General features: G+C 29.5%; 1 protein-coding gene across 1 annotated transcript in view; it reads right to left on the bottom strand.

Annotated features, from left to right (window-relative positions):
• LOC140443815 (uncharacterized) overlaps positions 1–20273 on the bottom strand; it is a 92468-nt gene extending 72195 nt beyond the window's left edge. Inside the window, exon 1 of the mRNA XM_072535275.1 lies at positions 20125–20273. Within this exon, the coding sequence (XP_072391376.1) occupies positions 20125–20202 (78 nt within the window). The 5' untranslated portion in view covers positions 20203–20273. The remainder of the gene's footprint in view (positions 1–20124) is intronic.
• Between the last annotated feature and the right edge of the window lie 861 nt (positions 20274–21134).

Raw genomic sequence — 21134 nt, 5'->3', positions numbered from 1 at the left:
AATGCTCTCTATATGTCTGTGAAAGAAAGATACTATGAAAAATCTTTATAGCGATTTGTGTAAAAGAAACAAGGAGATGTAGATACAACTTTGGCCTACAGCTCGTATGAAAGCACAAATTTGCTAAAAAAATAGTTATCAGTAAAATAAAACAAATCCATCTACAATGAGAACTAAGTGAATAAAATTTTCTAGAAGGCTAAAGATTTCATGGATATAATGTAAAAAAATTAGTGTTACCAATTAATAATGGAAACTGAAAGAGACCTATGCAATGTTAAAATAATGTATGTGAGCGTAATTTTCGTAACGTTAATGCATTGCTTCAATGTTGTCGTCGAACGATACTCTTATTATTTTTCATATTAACAAGATCACCATACTGTTAATAAATAAAATTATTGGCAGGACAAATTTGTTTTCAATATATTCTGATAATATCTTGTATAAAGCGGTAATTAATTTTCTTGGAAACTATTATAATCCAGTAAATGATTCAGGCCCATACGTTGACACTGAAACTCATTTCGTTGCGTGTGTTCTCATGATATGTTTTCTTTGTACGATTAAACGAATACACCCATTATTTGGAACTTTAGACGTTTTCTTGTCGGCAAATATAAACATTTTCCCAAATGGATAAGGATAAATGTGGTTTAAAACCAGCACAAAACGCGTGCTTACGTTTTATTTTCATTTGGCTACATTTTTACTAAGAATTATTACGTTTTTAATTTAACTGACAAAGTTTCGGAATTTTAAATGGATTTTCTTTAGCCTATTTTAAAATAGCTTCATTTTTCTCGAAGTTGGAAACAGACTAACTAATTCATTCTCTTAGGATAGACGCCTTATTTCTTCGAGGACCCTTTTACGAGACAAATACATCTTGATTTTATACAAAATAAACTTGTATCCGCTTTTATAGACTTATTTCCAAATGAAAATGATCGTAATTTGTCAAATAAAAACATACGGTTTCAGTAAGATGGGGCACCTCCGCACTTCGCACTTACTGCTCGAGAAATTTGAAACAGGTTTTGCTAGGAGATGAATTGGTAGACGAGGAACAATAGAGTACTTCCTAAGGTCTCCAGATTTTACACCGCTTGATTGTTTCTTATGGGGTTACTTATAATCAAAAGTTTACATGGATCGATCACAAAATTTACAAGATTTAAAAAATATAATTACATCGATTAGAAATTCATAAAATAACCCCAGAAATTATCCACAATGTTTAAGAAGATTACAGAGAAATTAGTTTATTAAATACAACACTAAAATTAACAACCAAAGTGATAACAAATAAACTGAATGAAATTATAACACTAGCAGACGAACAACAAAGTTTTAGGTCGGGAAGATCATGCTCCGACACTATAATTATAATGAGGCAAGTGCAAATAAATCATTAGAATACAACAAACTGACATATCAATATTTCGTGGACCTTAAGAAGGCATTTGACCGAGTTAAATTAAAGAACATTATCCACTTATTGTTTAAATTAGAGAGATATATCTAGGAATAATCAAACCGATCGCTAAAATAATACAATAAAAGTAAAAGTAGAAGAATAACTAACCGACCCTATTGAAGCTAGCAACGGGATAAGACAGGGAGATTCCCTGAGTCCTCTATTGTTCAACCTGATTATGGATAAAATAATAAAAAAAAGTAATAACTAAAAAAGGATACCAAATGGGAGAAAAACAAAATAATCTGCTATTCAGACGATGCAAGACTATTCTCTCAAAGTGAAGATGATTTACAACGTATGCTGCACCAATTTAATATAAGCGCCAAAACATTTAATATGTTAATTTGCCCAAAAAAGACAAAATGCATGGTTACAACAACAAATTTACTAAGATGTAAATTTGAGCTGCATGATCAGATAATAGAACAAGTGATGGAGTTTAAATATCTAGGCATCTCATTATCTAGCTACGGAAAGCTCGAAACTGAAGTGGAAGATCAAGTCAATAGAGCAGAGACGCAGGTTGCCTGAATAAAACAATATGGAGAAATAAAAATATCGGGAAAGAAACGAAAGGCAGAATTTACAAAACAGTCGACAGACCAATAATGAAATACGCGGCAGAAATACGACTTGACGCAGAGAGCACAAAATGGATGTTTGATACAGCGGAAATGAAAACACTTGAATGATGAGACATATGGGACAGGGATAGAAGTACAGATATACGACGTAGATGCAAGGTGGAGAACATCAAGAACTGGGTAAAAAATAGAAGAGTAGAATGGAACGATTATATGAGCCGAATCAAAACAAATAGGGTAGAAAAGATGGCAAGAGATGGTTTCCCAATAAGAAGACGATCAGTAGGAGAACCACGAAAACGATCGAACGACAACTTACTAGAGATACATTGAAAAACAGACAGAGTCATGTTTACATAAAAAGAAGAAGAAAAAGAAGTTTAAGAAGATTATCATCGTCTATTAAATTACTGCGCAAAAAAAGAGGCAGTTGGGTGTTAATATAAATTTTTAATTTAAGCAAAAATCAATTTTTTATTTGTTAAATAAACATTTTTCTTATTAAACATTTTCTGTTTTCTCACAGCAGTAAAATGTATTTTGTACTAAATAAATTACAGATATACTTCTTGTTATATAAACAATTTTAATAATGTTTATATCACTAAATAAAGAAATAAGAGCCTTTTAAATGAGCTTGCACGCGACACCCATTCACATTTAAAAAATCATCGATTACGTCATCACGCCCAGATGGTTTACATCACTAATTGTGTGTATGAATGTATATATATATATATATATATATATATATATATATTTATATATATATATATATATATATATATATATATATTACATAATTTTGCTCCTCACTGAATTTGAATAGTCCAACATTTTATAAATGTACTTTCACTTTTTACTTTTTACTCTTAGTTACGTATTTACCTGTATATGGCTACTCTAATATTTAGATGATTTTCAATCATTAATAATTATTTCCAAAATATGTTTTAAAAATTGAAAATGATTGATTAAAATATTTTTTTGTTGTAGGCCGATATAATTTCAAAGTAATCATAAATGATTACAAAAATACATTTTCTTATCTTCCTAATAAAATGTTTTGAGTCGCAAACACAACGGAGATAACAAAAAAGGTTTTGCGAATAAAATAGCTTTCCGTGCCAGAAGCAACAGCCCAGTGAGTAAAAATAGAAAGCTACTTTAGCCTTTATAAGTTCCGGTGCTATATAAGATACTAATCAATCTATGCTTTTACCTACTATCCATTTACTTGTTTGGTCTATTTTTAAAGCCAAAAATCAACAAACATTTTAGCCTTTTATTAAAAAATATATGAATTGTACAAAGCAAATTACAGAAACATGCGAAATACATGTAAAATAAAGGTGGAATATTAAAAATAATATCAAAATTATAAGAAATTGTCGTCAGGAGCGAAAATGACACTGAACCTCTGTGGTATTTTCCCTGAAACCTGAAAAATTATACGAATAAGCTGAATTTTACTTAGAATGCCAATTTGCCAAAAAAATCGCTCTCTTGGAGTGGGAAATGGACAACATCGATTTTCCAAGAATCTGTATGGCCTAAACATACATAAATAAAAACCTTCTCGCAGCACGACTACAGGTCGCAAAGAAAACAAGGACTAAAGAAGACAAAATAAGCAATGAAACTAAACAGCTAATGACGGAAAAAAGACAACTACTAGCGCAAAACAAACGCCATACTCAAGAATACAGAGAACTTAATAAAACAATTAGAAAAGAACTAAAACGCGACATACAAAAATATAACGAGAACTTAATAGAGCGAGTCATTGAAAACAACAGAGGCTTAAAATGTCTAAGACCCGCACTGGGAGTTAAAAAAATCATCAAAATTAAAGACGCCAACAATAAGGAAGAGAAGGACAAATATAAAATAACAAATATTGTCGAAGACTTCTACACATCCTTGTACAGCTCGCAAGGCCAGCCTAATGAAACAACAAAGGAGAACGTCAAAAGAAAAATAAATAACGTGGGATGAGAAGTAATACCAAATATAAAGGGATTCAAAATTAAAAGAGTTTTAAAGAGCTTTAAAAAAGCTAAAAAATAATAAAGCTCCAGGACACGACGGTATAATTGCCGAGCTCTTGAAAACAAGCAAGACATTATCAATCCCTGTACTAACAGAGCTATTTAATAGATGTCTCCATAATAGCAGAATCCCTAAAGACTGGAACGAGAGTCTAGTAATACTCTTAAACAAAAAAGGGGACAAATGTGATCTACAGAATTATAGACCTATATCGTTGCTCAGTCAAGTATACAAACTCTTTATGAGAATTATTAACAACCAGTTAACCTACAAAATGGACAATTACCAACCGGTTGAACAGGCTGGCTTCCGCAAAGGATATAGTACATCAGACCATCTGCTGACAATGAGAACATTGATAGAGAAGGCAAATGAATACCAACTACCCGTATTTCTTGCCTTCGTCGACTATGAAAAGGCGTTTGATAGTATCGAGATGTGGGCCATAGAACAAGCTATTAATAATTGTAGAATAGATTCGAGATATAGGCAACTAATACATAATTACCACACAGTAATTGGTGGACAATTACCAACCGGTTGAACAGGCTGGCTTCCGCAAAGGATATAGTACATCAGACCATCTGCTGACAATGAGAACATTGATAGAGAAGGCAAATGAATACCAACTACCCGTATTTCTTGCCTTCGTCGACTATGAAAAGGCGTTTGATAGTATCGAGATGTGGGCCATAGAACAAGCTATTAATAATTGTAGAATAGATTCGAGATATAGGCAACTAATACATAATATATATGAAAATGCAACTATGATAGTACAACTAGACGAAAATACAAATCCCATCCCCATTAAGAGAGGAGTGAGACAAGGAGAAATCAGCACCGTTACTCCCTGCTGCAGTCTATATTGCAAGGTAAAGTCAAAGGTAAGCGAGGACCCAGTAGAAGGAGAATATCATGGCTGCGGAATTTAAGAACATGGTTTAAGAAAACCTCAATGGAGCTGTTTCGAGCCGCAGCGAGCAAGGTCATGATTGCCAATATGATTTCCAATATCTGAAACGCATAGGAACCAGAAGAAGAAGAGACAAGGAGACGTAATATCGCCAAAACTTTTTAACCTAGCCCTAGAAGACATCTTCAAAACTACAAATTGGTCAACCTATGGTATTAACGTTAATGGCAACAAGTTAAACCACCTCAGATTCGCTGACGACATAGTGATTATAGCGAGCACATTCGAGGAACTGCAAATTATGATGGGGGAACTAGCAGCCAGCTCCCAATATGTCGGCCTAAAAATGAATATGAAAAAAATAAAAATAATGACAAACACAGATGACCACAGACGTATAACTATAAATGGCTGTGAGATAGAACAAATCCAGGAATATATCTACCTAGGCCAAATCCTGAGACTTGACAAAGAGAACCAAAGTGCGGAAATTACTAGAAGAGCAAGACTAGCATGGGCAGGATTTGGAAAACTTAGTTGGATACTTAAGAACCGCAAAATACCCCAATACTTGAGGAGCAAAGTGTTCAACCAATGCATCCTTCCTATCATGACATATGGATGTCAAACCTGGACCCTAACCAAGGCAAACATGAATAAACTAGCCACAACAAAAAGAACAATGGAAAGAGCAATATTATTTATACAATTGTCAGATAAAAAGAGGAACGACTGGGTAAGATCCAAAACAAGAGTCGAGGACATAGCAACAAAAATTGCCAAAATTAAATGGAGCTTTGCGGGCCACACTCCTAAACAAAAAGACCAACGTTGGAATACTACAATACAACATTGGAGACCTTACGAAAGTAAACGACCAAGAGGAAGACCACAGATGAGATGGGTTGATGATATTAAAAGAATAGCCGGAAGAAATTGGAAATATGTTGCTCAGGATAGAGACCGATGGAAGGAGTTGGGAGAGGCCTATGTCCAAACATGGACGACAGAAGGCTAAAAAGAAGAAGAAGAAGTACGGCGTAAAAAATATTTCAAACAGGAAATTTAGCTCAGATAATTGTGAACAAAAATGTTTATTAGCACTTTTTGTGTAGAAACAACAACGCTTGAAGCGACCGGCAATTTTTAATGCCATTTACGCACGTGAAATCAATTTTTGTTAATAAAATTTGTATCAACAGGACGGTAATAATTTTCGGATCTTTTGATCAGAGTATTCTATCGACAAAAGTCAAAATGTATTCTAAAGATGAAAAGTGCATCTCCTGTATGCAATTTACATTTTGTCGGAAATAAAGTCAGTTTTCATAAAGGTGTTAAATAAATAAACGTTGCGCAATTTTTGCTATTTTTTATGATTCTCCTGAGGTCAATAAAATGTATTACTTCCATTGACCGGTCGCTGGAGAATTTCCATTGATGGAGCCAAATCTTGAAAACTTATGTCATGCAATTTTAATTTTGTGTTTTGGCAACAATTAGATATAAGGCATAAGCATTAGTGTTCAGTAGAATTTAAGCTGAAATTGTATAGTTTAAAAAAATCTACTTGTGCAATCAGAAACGGATTTAGATCGTTTGAAATGTGAAAGTTTATATTCAGCGCTTTTATACATATTTCAAATGCAACACGTTTGTTGGCAAAACTCAAAATCAAAATTTCATTTTAGAGGTTTTGAAGATTAAGCTCTAACAATGAAAATTCGATAGTGACCGGTCAATGGAAGTTAAAAATTTTATTGTTATCTTTTTTTATTTAAAAACATCTGCTCTATAGAAACTGACTTCCTTTGCTGCAAAATGCAAAAAGCTACTTCACCCTTAAAATACATTTTGATTTTTATTGATCGGTCAGTCTGATCAAAACATATAAAAATTTTTATCATCGATTTGAAACAAATTTTCAACGAAGTTAATACAAAAATTTATTTCGCGTACGTAACTGAAATTCAAAATCGCCAGTCGCTTCAAGCGCTCAAGCTTCAACCTTCCACCGTTGTTTCTAAGAGAACGGTTTATTCTACAGAAAAAGTTCTAATAAACATTTTTCTTTAAAATTATCCTAGCTTCATTTCTTATTTGTGAAAAAATTTTTTTCTACGGCTTATAGATTCTTAGTACATCGATGTTTTCCATTTCCCCTATACGAGGAGGATTTTAAGGAGAAGCCTGAGGGTAGGAGTCACAAAATTTTTTTCATCTGTTTAGGTTTAGCAAAATTCAGCTTGTTCGTATGATTTTTAGATGTTTAATGCCATTTTCGTCTGTGACGACTGGACTAAAAATAGTAATTAAATATACCGTACCTTGCTCATACTTCTGTTAATAATACTAAAGTGAAATACAACTTAGAGTCACAGGATTTACATACAGTAAACTGCTAAATTATGGAATATTATCATTATTTCGACAACCGTCAAGATTTGGGGTAAATCCCGAAACAGGTCGATTTTTGTTATAAAATACCCATGTTATAACGTGCATGGAGTAGGGATGATGTCACCGGTGTAGGTGTAGTGACGTAATCGTTAATTTTTTTAAATAGAAATCGGTATAATGCGACACCTCATTTAAACGAGAATTTAATTCTCTATTTAACGACATTACATTTTTAACCAAAATATTTTTTTAAGGGTACAAAAACAATTTTTGTTTAATTTAAATTCAACTAAAGTACAACTAATGATTTAAGTAATAATGTACTTTAAAGTAACCAAATTATGCATAATAATTATTTTAAATTAAACGTTCGAAATGCCATTTATCGGTTTCTTGACAATATGCAAATCTACGGACACATTCATCAAGTACATTGCGGATGACTTCTGGGGTAATTAGACTTATTTCATGCCTAATTCTATCTTTCAAGTCCCGTAAGTTTTGGGGTCTATTGACATAAACTTTTGATTTTATGTAATCCTACAGGAAAAACCCCGTCTTCCGATCCACCTCCTGGGAAAGCAATGATTTAAACATTGACGTACTTCACGTGCGTAATGCGAAGGGGCTCCATCTTGTTGAAACCAGATATTTTCACTAGGTAAATTTGAATTATTGGCATTTGGATACATGTTAGCAAGGACAGGTATAAGTTAATTTCTCAAAAAAGTTCAATAACGTTTTTTTTATTTTAATTTGATGGCCTTGGCTTAAATAACTTTCTCCTGTTAGATTTTCTTCAAAGAATAAAGGGCCAATGATTCTGTCATTAATGACCCCAGCGCATACATTTACTTTTTGAGGATATTGCGTGTGTGACTCAGTCATCCAATGTGGGATTTCTTGACTCCAATATCTTCAATTTTGACGATTCACGGTACTATGTATAACAAATGTGGCTTCATTGGAAAAAAGGATTTGATTGATGAAATGTGAAATAATTGTTATGCATAATTTGGTTATTTTAAAGTACATTATGAATTAAATCATTAGTTGTAATTTAGTTGAATTTAAATTAAAAAAAATTGTTTTTGTACCCTTAAAAAACTATTTTAGTTAAAAATGTAATGTCGTTAAATAGAGAATTAAATTCTCCTTCAAATGAGGTGTCGCATTATACCAATTTATATTTAAATAAATTAACGGTTATGTCACTACACCCACACCGGTGACGTCATCCCTACTCCATGTACGTTATTAGATGGGTATTTTATAACAAAAATCGACCTGTTTCGGGATTTCCTTCAAAACTCGATGGTTCTCGAAAGAATGATAATATTCCATAATTTAGCCGTTCACTGTATATTTAATTTGTATGTAATTAGCTAACAAATATCTGAACATAACAAAGATCAGTGTTTATTTAAATAGGGAGGGTCCAGATATCAACTAAAGATAGAAGAAATACGAATTTTAAGAAAAATTAGTGAAAAATGCCTTAATTTCCTAATTATTTCCAAATGTTCCTTTTATAATCTATTATAGATCATATATAGAACGCAAATAGTCAATGTTACAATTGCAAAATAATGTTTAATAATAAAAAATAAAAATCGCTATGGATAATAGGTGCTCTGAAACACATTTTCTTTAGACAAGGCAAAACGCTCGGGTAATGAAGCCCGCCTTGCCATACGCGCTTCATTATCAATTAAAAAAAACAATGGTTGAATAGTTATTTATGTACCAAGGGTGTTAGTAAGATGATTACGTTTGGAGAGCAACATATTTCAGCGAGATGGCCCTCTGGCCCGAGGGATGGATGTTGCTCGGTGGGCATAATCATCCGGTATTATAACACCAGTGGCACATACAATATATACAAAAAAGTCCCAATTTTAGTTTTTATATTATATGAAGTAAAAAATAAAATCTTGTATGTATCACTGGTATTAATGGATGATTACGCCCTTTAAGCAGCATCTATCCCCGGGCCAGATGCCCTCTGGCTGGATTATGTTGCTCTCTGTGCGTAATCATAACACCCTTGGTGCATAAATAACTACTAAACCATTGTTTTTAATTGATAATGATCGTGCGCTAATTTGTACAATTAAAATTTAAACCAGGAAAAATGTGTGTCCTAGACATCGAGCAAAAAGACAAAAGAGGGAATATAAAGGTAGTGGGGGCAAAAATATTGTTAGACAGAAAGTGCCATCTTGAGAGGCCAAATTAAACAAGGAAAGAGAGTCTTTCCTTGTTTAAGAAATCAAATTTAGTTGGGTTATGTTATTATTTGTCCCAACTGTCACATGAAATCTTATTTATATTGAAGTTTTTTAACAATTGTTTCACATTTTAGACTGTTATCGTTAATTTTAAATTAAAATTTTCTCGTCTAAGACACATTCTGAAAACTATTTTATAGCTACTGTTAATAAGTGTCGGAAAATTTAAATTTGGCGCATTCGCATTTCCGGATATGTCCGCCATCAGAGGCCACTTTTTTGGTCGCCTTTTCATAACGATTAGATTCCCTCTTTTGTCTTTTTGCTCGATGGTCCTAGATCTCGTTTCTCTTTCTTCTACAAGCCGAAGCCCGAGCGCATATCCTATCATAAGCGTTAAGGATGAATAAACAATGTTTTAAAATAGACTAGGACAGGGCTTTCCAAACCGTGCGTCGCGACGCCCTGGGGCGCCGCTGCGTTGTCCCAGGGACGTCGCGTGTCTGCGCGGACTTTTAATACAGAAAATATATTTATTTGATTTTAAATAAGTATAAAATATATGTATAATAAATAAATCAAATAAAAAATATAACATCAAGTTGATAGACTCTTGAATTATCCGAAATTATTAAAAAAATTGTTCAATCCGAAGATTATCTGATGATCCACGAAATTATCAAAAAATCGGATAATTATCCGGACGTTGGTAACACTTGAGTCGAGTGAGCACCGGGCGCAGGTCGGCTCCCCTCCCCCGTGTTCCCTACTGTCGCACATGTTATGTCATTTAGTCAAGCTTTTGTTTTGTTTTATTACGCACGCGGAGTTTTTTGCTATCAACAATGGATATTTCTATTTAAAAGAATAGACAACGAAATGAAGAATCAGGCGAGAGCAGTAATGTTAGTTTAAGTAAAAAGAATAAATATAGGAAATTTGACGACTAATATTTGGATTTTCGATTTACCTGCGTTACTGAAGGAAATGTAGAACTTCCACAATGTGTTGTTTGTCACAAATTGTTGGCGGCTGAAAGTAAACTTCCTAATAAACTAAACAGCATTTGGAATCAACTCAAAGTCATTTACAAGGTAAGTCAAGAGACTTTTTTGTAAGAATTTCGAGAGCTTAAATATCAGACCACAGCTTTGGTTTCAAGAGCGTCAATTCCTACCAAAGCATTGCTCGCATTTTACATGGTAGATTACCGTATTGCCAAATGTAAAAAGGCATACGATCGCTGAGGAACTGATCTTACTTGCAGCGGTTGATATGGTAATAGTGATGATTGGAGAATCGGCAGCTAAAGAATTAAAAAATGTACCTCTTTCAAACAATACGGTTAGTCGCCGTATTCACGACATGGCAGAGGATATTAATGAGCAAATTATGGGGAAACTTTCAGGTTTATTTGTCATTTAACTGGACGAGGCGACTGATAATAATGATGATGCTCAACTAATATGTTATGTACGGAACATACAAGAAACAAATATATGTGAGGATTAGTTATTTTGTTAAAAATTTGTGAGAGTTGTATAGCTACTGATTTATTCGAGATTATAAACTCATATATGACTGAAAATAATATTAACTGGAATAACTGTGTGTTCGAGTGTACTTATGGTGCCCGAGTGATGTCTGGACAGTAGGGGGGACTACAAGCTCTCATCAAAACCAAGGCTTTAAGTGTAAAATGGACACATTGTGTCATACACAGAGAGGGCTTAGCAGCAAAGACCGTTACATCTGAAATAAGTATTGTGATGGATAGCATCATTAAAGTGATGCACTACATTAAAACATCATCATCATCATCATCATCATCATCCAGCCCTCATTTATTACGTCCACTGCTGGACATAGGCCTCCCTTAAACTCCTCCAATCTTTGCGATTTTGTGCTCTTTGTTGTCAATTTTTCACGTGAACACGTGAAATTAAGACTTTTCCATAAACTTTGTGAAGAAATGGGGGCCGAGCACACCTCTTTGATTTATTATTGCAACTCTCGTTGGCTGTCCAAAGGCAACGTACTCGCACGTGTATACAAATTAAAAAATGAATTTTATACGTATCTACATACAGAATCACATTATGATGATGCGCAAAATTTTATTAATTCAGAGCTTATAATAAAATTAACATACCTCTGTGACAAGTTTAATAAATTAAATGATCAATAAGTCTTTGTAGGGAAACACTCCTCATATCCTGCAATTGTCAGATAAAATTACTAGGTTTCAGACGAAGTTGCTTTTGTGGAAGAGAAAATTAGAAGATCAAGAAATTGACTGTTTCCCTCCTTTACAAGGTATTCTACAAGAAAAATCGATAGAAATTCTTGATCCCCCTTTAAAAAATATGTTTACACAACACATGTTATCATTGAGCCAACACTTTGCGAAATATTTTCCCGAAGACATGGAGCAATATGACTGGGTCAGAAACCTTTTCCTGTCATCCACGCCATCGACACTTTCAACAGAGGAAGAAAAACAACTGACAGAATTGTCCTGTAATTCCAGCTTATAGCTTTAATACGACAAGGACAAACTGTTTGAATTTTGGAGCTCAATTTCTCATGAATATCATGCCATCACCACTGCTGCATTAGAGGTTTTATTACCATTTGCGACTTTGTACTTGTGCAAAACGAGCTTTTTTTCAGTTGCCGTAATTAAAAACAAGTACAGGTCATCATTAACTTAAAAAAAGAAATGAGAGTCACAATTTTTCTAAACTGGAGCCCCGGTTTCATAAGCTGTGCTCAAAAAAGCAACACATTAACCAGTTAGTTACATAAATAAATATCCCTTTTCATTTTTGTGCCTATGTCTTGATTTCGTTCTTAATTTCTAATAAAAAATATAAATGTTCAAATAGTATTTTTGTTATAACTATAACCTGTTACTAAACTAGTACTAAAATTGGTAAGTATTATTGAGGGTTGGGTTGAGGGGGCGTCGTAAAAAAATAACAAAGTCCCAACGGCGTCACAGTACGAATAAGTTTAGGAAACCCTGGACTAGGACCAAAATACTTATTGGAAAATGGTAGAACAAGGTTTGAACTTAAATTTAAGTCCTTGATGTATTCAAAAATAATATTTTACAGTTACACTGTACAATAAGCTTACAGAAAAACTACTGGCGACTTATTTTGTTTAAAATAATCTTAAAAATAAAAAAATGGTCTGGGCCGAAAAAAATTGTTGTTACAATTTGTTACGAAAAAATTGTTTGAATAATTTTTTGCCTGGGCGACCTTTTGAACTTTACTTTTGGTTATCTCATGAAAGTGATTACATATGTAAAAATTCTCATGGGAATATTTTTCCGAACAAACCCGAGCTGTTCGCCTTGTCTACTTATATATGTGGCCTATATTTTCATTCCGTAATAAGTGACCGAATAAATATTCTATAATTATGCTCAATCAAATACACGGGTTTAAAAACTGTCAGCGTCAGATGTAAATCCAATGTCCTGGTTGTTTTGAGATATTTAATTAACAAAAAATGAGTGAAAAATCGAGTGAGTCATATACGGAATTGAATAATACTTTACCTGGAATTACAAATTATGCAAATATTATATAACAGAACCACCTACCGTAAAAATTGAGAAATTGATATAAAAAGTATTGTATACTATTTGCAGATTGGCAGCATTTTTTTTTTAACAGAAGTCTCGAGATTTTAATATTTAGGCGTATTCAGCTAAGGAAACTCTATAAAGGGGTAAGGCTAGAGATTAGGTGGTTGAGTGCACATATATAGATTATGTGTAAGATTGAAAATGATCTACGCTAGAGAAACGAAAGTTGAACTGACAGTCCAAACCAAAATAATACTTGGAAAATTAAAAATGAGAATCTTCATATCAATAGCTGGTGAAAACCAAAGAGGCTAAGAAACAAAGGGACATAATAAAAAAATGGTACACTGGGCGGTACTGTAGACGAGCGCGAAGCTTCATATTATGCTTTCTATATTTTTAAAATTTAAATACATATTTTAAAATTAAATAAAGTAGTTTTATTATTTATTTAATTATTGTTTGGTCCCAACGCCACCTGCTAACATATTAACAAAGCATATGTGGTTTACTTCTGACAGGCCTGTCAAATTTAGACGAAATATTAAATTAATAATAAAATATAAATAAATATCATTTGAAAGTAAATTTAATTATTATATAAACTAAATAATAAGTTTAAAAATAATAATTGTATTTACATGAAATTATTTGAAAACGAGAAGTGACATAAAAATTTGAACAAATGATTCAATGTTGTTATTATTTTAATTGTTCTCAAGCTATATTCTTGTGGCATTTTAAAGTAATTGTTATTTAAATGGAAATAAGCCACAATTAAAGGTTAAACTAAGTTTATTGACGTTTCAATTTCCACTTCGGAAATCGTTCTCAAAATACAAACATTAGTAAATTAAACAAATTTTTGTTTTTTGTTTTTTTGTTACGTGGTAACAACAGCTTTTAATAACTTCCTCTTTTAATATGGGCAATCAGATCCTACTAAATGTAGTAGGATCTGGTTCTTAGAACAGTTATTAAGAATTTTTAAAAATTCGACTTTTGAATCTGTTTTTACAATATTAGGCAACAAATTAACAAAAATAGCTGTATAAACTCCCATTTTAAAGAATTTTTTATGGTTTTCAGTAAAGTTTTGTCACTTTTCCATATAATTTGGCGGTAGTCACCTTTAGATATAAAATTAAATAGCAATTTTATATTGTTTATATATTGTTTACAAGTAAAAAAAGACGTTTACTATTTTGCATATTTTGTTTAATACATATTGTTACCAAATATATCGAAAGCAATTGTCAGATACCCGTATCAAAAGGTATCACGAAAAAGGCTTTTTATTTGCTAATTTATATGGTCTATAAACGTGAATTACAACATTAACATATTTTTTAATTACTTTCAAATAATTACTATTTAAATGGGAATAAGCCACAATTAAAGGTTAAAGTACGTTTATTGACGTTTCAATCTTCACTTCGGAAATCGTTCTCAAAATACAAACATTAGTTTGTATATAATATAATATACTAATGTTTGTATTTTGGGAACGATTTCCGAAGTGGAAATTGAAACATCAATAAACGTACTTTAACCTTTAATTATGGCTTATTCCCATTTAAATAGTAATTACTTTAAAATGCCACAAGAAAATAGCTTCAGAACAATATTATTTTTAAATATAATTAAGAAAATATTTATTTTTATTACTTTTATAATAGAGTAAATCACGGAAATAGAGAATTTTTATTATTTTTAAATAATAATAAAATATTAACAAATGCAAAAAAATATTTTTCATATTTTAAAAAAATAAATTGGCTTTATTTTTAAATTTAAATATATTTTGATAAATCCAGGTAATTAGCGAAACAAAATTTCATGTGTTCAACTTTTAAATTTTACACAGATTTTAAAAATTTATTTTAGAGATAGGTATTTAGTTTTGGTTTGGACAATGAAAGTTAAAATTTTAACTTAACTAGTATTAATATCGGTAAATATTAGAGTTTATGTTAAACAGAAACAATTAAAATCTTTACTATACAAAACAACATTTGTTAATTGTTCTAAAATAAAATTAAATCAAAAAAAATATTTTTCTGTTTGAAACATTGGCATTTTGCAAAAATAAAAAAAGATAGGAACATTAAAAATCAGTATAATTTTAAATTTAAATTTAAATAGAATTAGGCCATAAAAATCGGTTATAAAATTTTATCTCAATGAAAGTCATTCTCTAACAGAATACAAAATATATTAACTAATATTTCATATAAATTTAAATATATAAACTATGTATAAAATAAATTTAAGCATTTGAAGCCACGTTTTTACTAATCATTAAAGAAATTTATAGTTTAATTAACTAATTATAAGAGCAAAACGCGAATATTGTAGTGTAACAGTTTGAGAATAATTTGAAAAGCGATACACTAAATGACTTATAACATTGTTTAAACAATTCAAAGTTACAAAATTTTACTTATCTCTTATTATTATAAGAAGAAAATGATTTCAAATAATAAGCAAAGTAATTATTTATAGATTGTAGTTAAAAATAATATCTTTTAACAAAAAATTTTGAACAAAAAATATTTTTTATTATGAAAATCAAATCTATATGTAATTTTTCTTGAATTATGCTTATTATTTTTACAATTACTTTTTCGCAAAAAATATTACAAATATGTTTTACACAAATTGAATGTTATAAACTATGTATAATTAGAAATAAAAATTATGGAATCGATGTATATATATATATATATATAATTAACATATAACAATTTAGATGTAGGACATTATTTGTAACTATTATATATAAATATTTAAACTAGCTATCTTGTCATATTTTTTTCTACTAGTAATAATACGAGAAAAGTAAAATTTTTCAAAATAAATATTTCTTTTAAAACCTTTGAACAAATTACTCAGTTAAATAAAAAATTCACAAATAAACTATTTAAATTTGTATAACCTATGCAACGAGGTACCTCAAATTAAAAAAACATCAATTTTCGTTTATTGGAACCAGCGATGTTGGGGCTTTTATTTTGAATTTATCAATTCAGTTTTTGAAATAGTAAAATCGAAAAACAAAAAAAAACTACTAACTCGGGTTATAATTGTCGTAGGACATTGAATTTTGTTTTTAAAATACGTGTAAAAATGCAGAAATTTCGAATAAAATGCAGACATTTCAAACAAAATGCAGACATTTACTTCCTATGTGTTGATGCGTCTGAGTTATTTAAAACGTTTATGAGCTTAAAATCACAGTACTTTTGTAAATCTATTTTACAATATTCCATATCAATTTTTTAATCATTAAATGTTTCAATTTGTTAAAAACCCTTCTGTTGAATGAGGTACTTTCAGAATTTATAGACATCTAATAGTTTATGCATATTAACGTTGTAGATAAAAGCTTTATGGCAATAACAATTTCAACTTTGTAATAACTGTTAAATAAAACTTCTTGAAATTTTTATAGCTGAAAACATGTGATATTGTCCCTATTATTAGGCAAAATTAAAGTGTTTTGTGCATTTTTAGAAAAGCTATTAAAGTTGTTTCACTTTTCTATATAATTGGCCGGTTTTCACATTTAGATATAAAAACAAATAGCGATTTTACATTGTTTATATATAGTTTACCAGTAAAAAATGACGTTTAATCATTTGCAACTTTGGTTTATTACATATTGTTATCATCAAATTTATACGAAGTAATTGTTAGATACCTGTATCAAAGTGTGTCGCGAAAAAAGGCTTTTTATTTGTTAATTTCTATGGTCTATAAACGCAAATTACAAAATTAAGATATTTTTAAATTATTTTTAAATATAATTTGGAAAATATTTATTTTTAATCCTTTTAGGATTAAAAATAAATATTAAAAAATACGAAATATTTAAAAATATAAAATATTAAAAAATATGAAAAAAATATTTTTCATATTAAAAAAAAAATAAATTGGCTTTACAGTTAAATTGAAATATATTTTGGTAATACCAGGAAATTATCGAAATGAAATTTCACTTAATTTTAACATTTAGGTTTTACACAGATTTTAAAAATTTAATTTGGAGTTATTTAGATTTGGTTTGGATAATAAGTGTTAACTTAACTAGTATTAAAATGGGTAAATATTAGAGTTTTCTTCACTAGACAAAATTACATTTGTTAACTGTTATAAAAAAAATTAAAAAAAATATTTTTGTTTGAAACATTGGCATTTTGCAAAAATAAAAAAAGATAAAAAACTACATTAAAAATCAGCATACTTTCAAATTTAAATTTAGATAGAATCGGGTCATAAAAATCGCTAATAAAATTTTATGTTATTCACTGTAAGACAAACTAATTGAATAAAAATGTAAAAAAAATGTATAAAATAAATTTGAGCATTTGAAGCCACATTTTTACTAATCATTAAAGAAATTTATAATTTAATTAAGTACAAAAACAAAATGCGAATATTGTAGTGTGATAGTTTGAGATTAATTTGAAAAGCGATACACTAAGTAACTTATAACATGGTGTAAACAATTCAAAGTTACAAAATTTTACTTATCTCTTATTAGTATAAGAAGAAAATGATTTCAAATAATAAGTAAATTAATTATTTATACATTGTAGTTAAAAATAATATCTTTTAACAAAAAATTTTTAACACAAATTATTTTTTAATATGAAAATCAAATCTATATGTTAATTTTTCTTGAATTATGCTTATTATTTTTACAATTACTTTTTCGCAAAAAATATTACAAATATGTTTTACACAAATTGAATGTTATAAACTTTGTATAATTAGAAATAAAAATTTTGGAATCGATGTGTATATATAATTAACATATAACAATTTAGATACTTAATTTTACTTTTTTTTATTTGTATTCATACAAAGTTATAATAACTAATTTTTTAAAAAATTTTGTAATGTTTTTTAATCAAGAAGAGTAATTGTAAAAAAAGCATACTTAAAGTGAAATTAACACGTATAGATTTGATTTTCAAATAAAAAGTTAATTTTTTTATAACTGTTTTTAAGGGACATTATTTTGTAACTATTATATATAAATATTTAAGCTAGCTATCTTGTCATATTTTTTCTACTACTAATAATACGAGAAAAGTAAAATTTTGCTAAATAAATATTTCTTTTAAAATGTTTGAACAAATTACTCAGTTAAATAAACAATTCACAAATTAACTATTTAAATTTGTATAACCTATGCAAGAGGTACCTCAAATTAAAAAAAAAACATCAATTTTCGTTTATTGGAAACAGCGATGTTGGGGCTTTTATTTTGAATTTATCAATTTAGTTTTTGAAATAGTAAAATCGAAAAACAAAAAAAACTACTAACTCGGGTTATAAATGTCGTAGGACATTGAATTTTGTTTTTAAAATGCGTGTAAAAATGCAGACATTTCGAACAAAATGCAGAAATTTCGAACAAAATGCAGACATTTACTTCCTATGTGTTGATGCGTCTGAGTTATATAAAACGTTTATGAGCTTAAAATCACAGTACTTTTGTAAACCTATTTTACAATATTCCACATCAATTTTTTAAGTATTAAATGTTTTAATTTGATAAAAAAAAACCCTTCTGTTGAATGAGGTACTTTCAGAATTTATAAAAATCTAATAGTTAATGCATAATAGCCTTCTAGATAAAAGCTTTCTGGGATAAACAATTTCAATTTTGTAATAACTGTTAAGTAAAACTTCTTGAAATTTTTACAGCTGAAAACATGTGATATTGTCCCTATTATTAAGCAAAATTAAAGTGTTTTGTACATTTTTAGAAAAGTTATTAAAGTTGTGTTACCTTTCTATATGATTGGCCGGTTTTCACCTTTAGATATAATATCAAATAGCTATTTTACATTGTTTATATATTGTTTACTAGTAAAAAATGACTTTTGTGTCGAGAAAAAAGGCTTTTTATTTGCTAATTTCTATGGTCTATAAATGCAAATTACACAATTAAGATATTTTTAAATTATTTTAAAATATAATTTGGAAAATATTTATTTTTAATCCTTTTAAAGTATACTAAGCCACGAAAATAAAGAAATTGTTATTATTTTCAAATAATAATAAAATATTAAAAAATATAAAAAAAAAATTTTATATTAAATAAAATAAATTGGCTTTACAGTAAAATTGAAATATATTTTGGTAATACCAGGTAATTAGCGAAATAAAATTTCACCTAATTTTAACATTTAGGTTTTACACAGATTTTAAAAATTTAATTTTGAGTTATTTAGATTTGGTTTGGACAATGAGTGTTAACTTAACTAGTATTAAAATGAATAAATATTAGAGTTTTCTTCACTAGACAAAATTACATTTGTTAACTGTTGTGTAAAAAAAATTAAATTAAAAAAAATATTTTTCTGTTTAAAACGTTTTAAAATTTTTCATTTTGCAAAAATAAAAAAAGATAAAAAACTACATTAAAAATCAGCATACTTTCAAATTTAAATTTAGATAGAATCGGGTCATAAAAATCGCTAATAAAATTTTATGTTATTCACTTTAAGACAAACTAATTGAATAAAAATGTAAAAAAATGTATAAAATAAATTTAAGCATTTGAAGCCACATTTTTACTAATCATTAAAGAAATTTATAATTTAGTTAAGTACAAAAACAAAATGCGAATATTTTAGTGTGATAGTTTAAGAATAATTTAAAAAGCGATACACTAAGTTACTTATAACATTGTGTGAAAACTAAATTGTAAAATAATTTTAAGTAACTCAAATCGTATTCTAATTAATATAAAAACTATTTCAAACAGTATTATTTCAATTTTTCGATATCCAAAAACAGCAAAATTCCGTACATGCAATTTTAATATAATTATCACTTACCTCTCGAGGCGCACAATGAACGCAAATTAACAAGAAAGCGGCAATAACCGCGAGGAGCACAAAGACTGACCGCATCATACCAGAATGGATGAAGATGGCTTGTGGCGTTCGCCATATCCTACAAAAGCTTTTATATCCAGGATTCTTATCCCGATTTTCGGAGTAGGGACTTTTGTTTCTCTCTCTCCCTCTCCTTTACTCTAGCGACGTCATGTTTGATATGGATAACAGAAAATACCAACGCAGGTGCACTTTTTCCTTGTGAGAGCTTTTTGATAAGGTTTTTATTTCAATATTGGCATTTATTACCTGCGACTGTTACTATTATTGCGTGATTGGACGTCTATTTTGCTGGTTTTAGTGTTATTAGTACCTGCTTTTAAAGATATCACCTACACATACCAACCTACTACGCTTTTTGGGTATCTCGATAAGTGGCAATCAGGAAATTTTTTTGTTAAATTTCGACCTTTGGTATTATCCTACGGGGTTTTCACTATTTTTGGGTTCAACCTTTAATTAAATTATTTAGTATAATAAAATGTGAAAACAAACAATAAATTTTCCGTTTCCTGTCTATATTAAAACGATTATAATATTAATAATAATACGTTTATTTAAATTAATATTTTATTACAATAATTTACAATCTCAGTGTATTTACAGATAATAAACATAAAAAAAATCTTAAAATCATAAACATGCTTGTTGATTTAAACTAGGTAATGTTTACAGATTTAGATTTACAGGCTGTTTTTAGTTTAACAAATAATTTATTTTTAGAGTATCCCTTTTTTATCTTTTAGTAACTAATTGTTTTTTATGTAAATACAAAACCACATCAACTGCGGAGGGTTATTAGTGGATGTAACAAACAGAAATATTTCATTAATAGAATTATATTCTTGACTGATAGACTTGTAGACTTGGTTTTTTTTTAAATAGGTTAAGAGTGTTAAGAGTTTTTTTTTGTGAGAATTTGTGGGATCTTTTTTCGTCCATGAATTGCG

The sequence above is a fragment of the Diabrotica undecimpunctata genome, chromosome 6, assembly GCF_040954645.1.
Source record: "Diabrotica undecimpunctata isolate CICGRU chromosome 6, icDiaUnde3, whole genome shotgun sequence".
Lineage (NCBI taxonomy): Eukaryota > Metazoa > Arthropoda > Insecta > Coleoptera > Chrysomelidae > Diabrotica > Diabrotica undecimpunctata.
The sequence above is the reverse complement of the archived record's forward strand: the minus strand, read 5'-3'. Positions and strand labels throughout refer to the sequence as shown.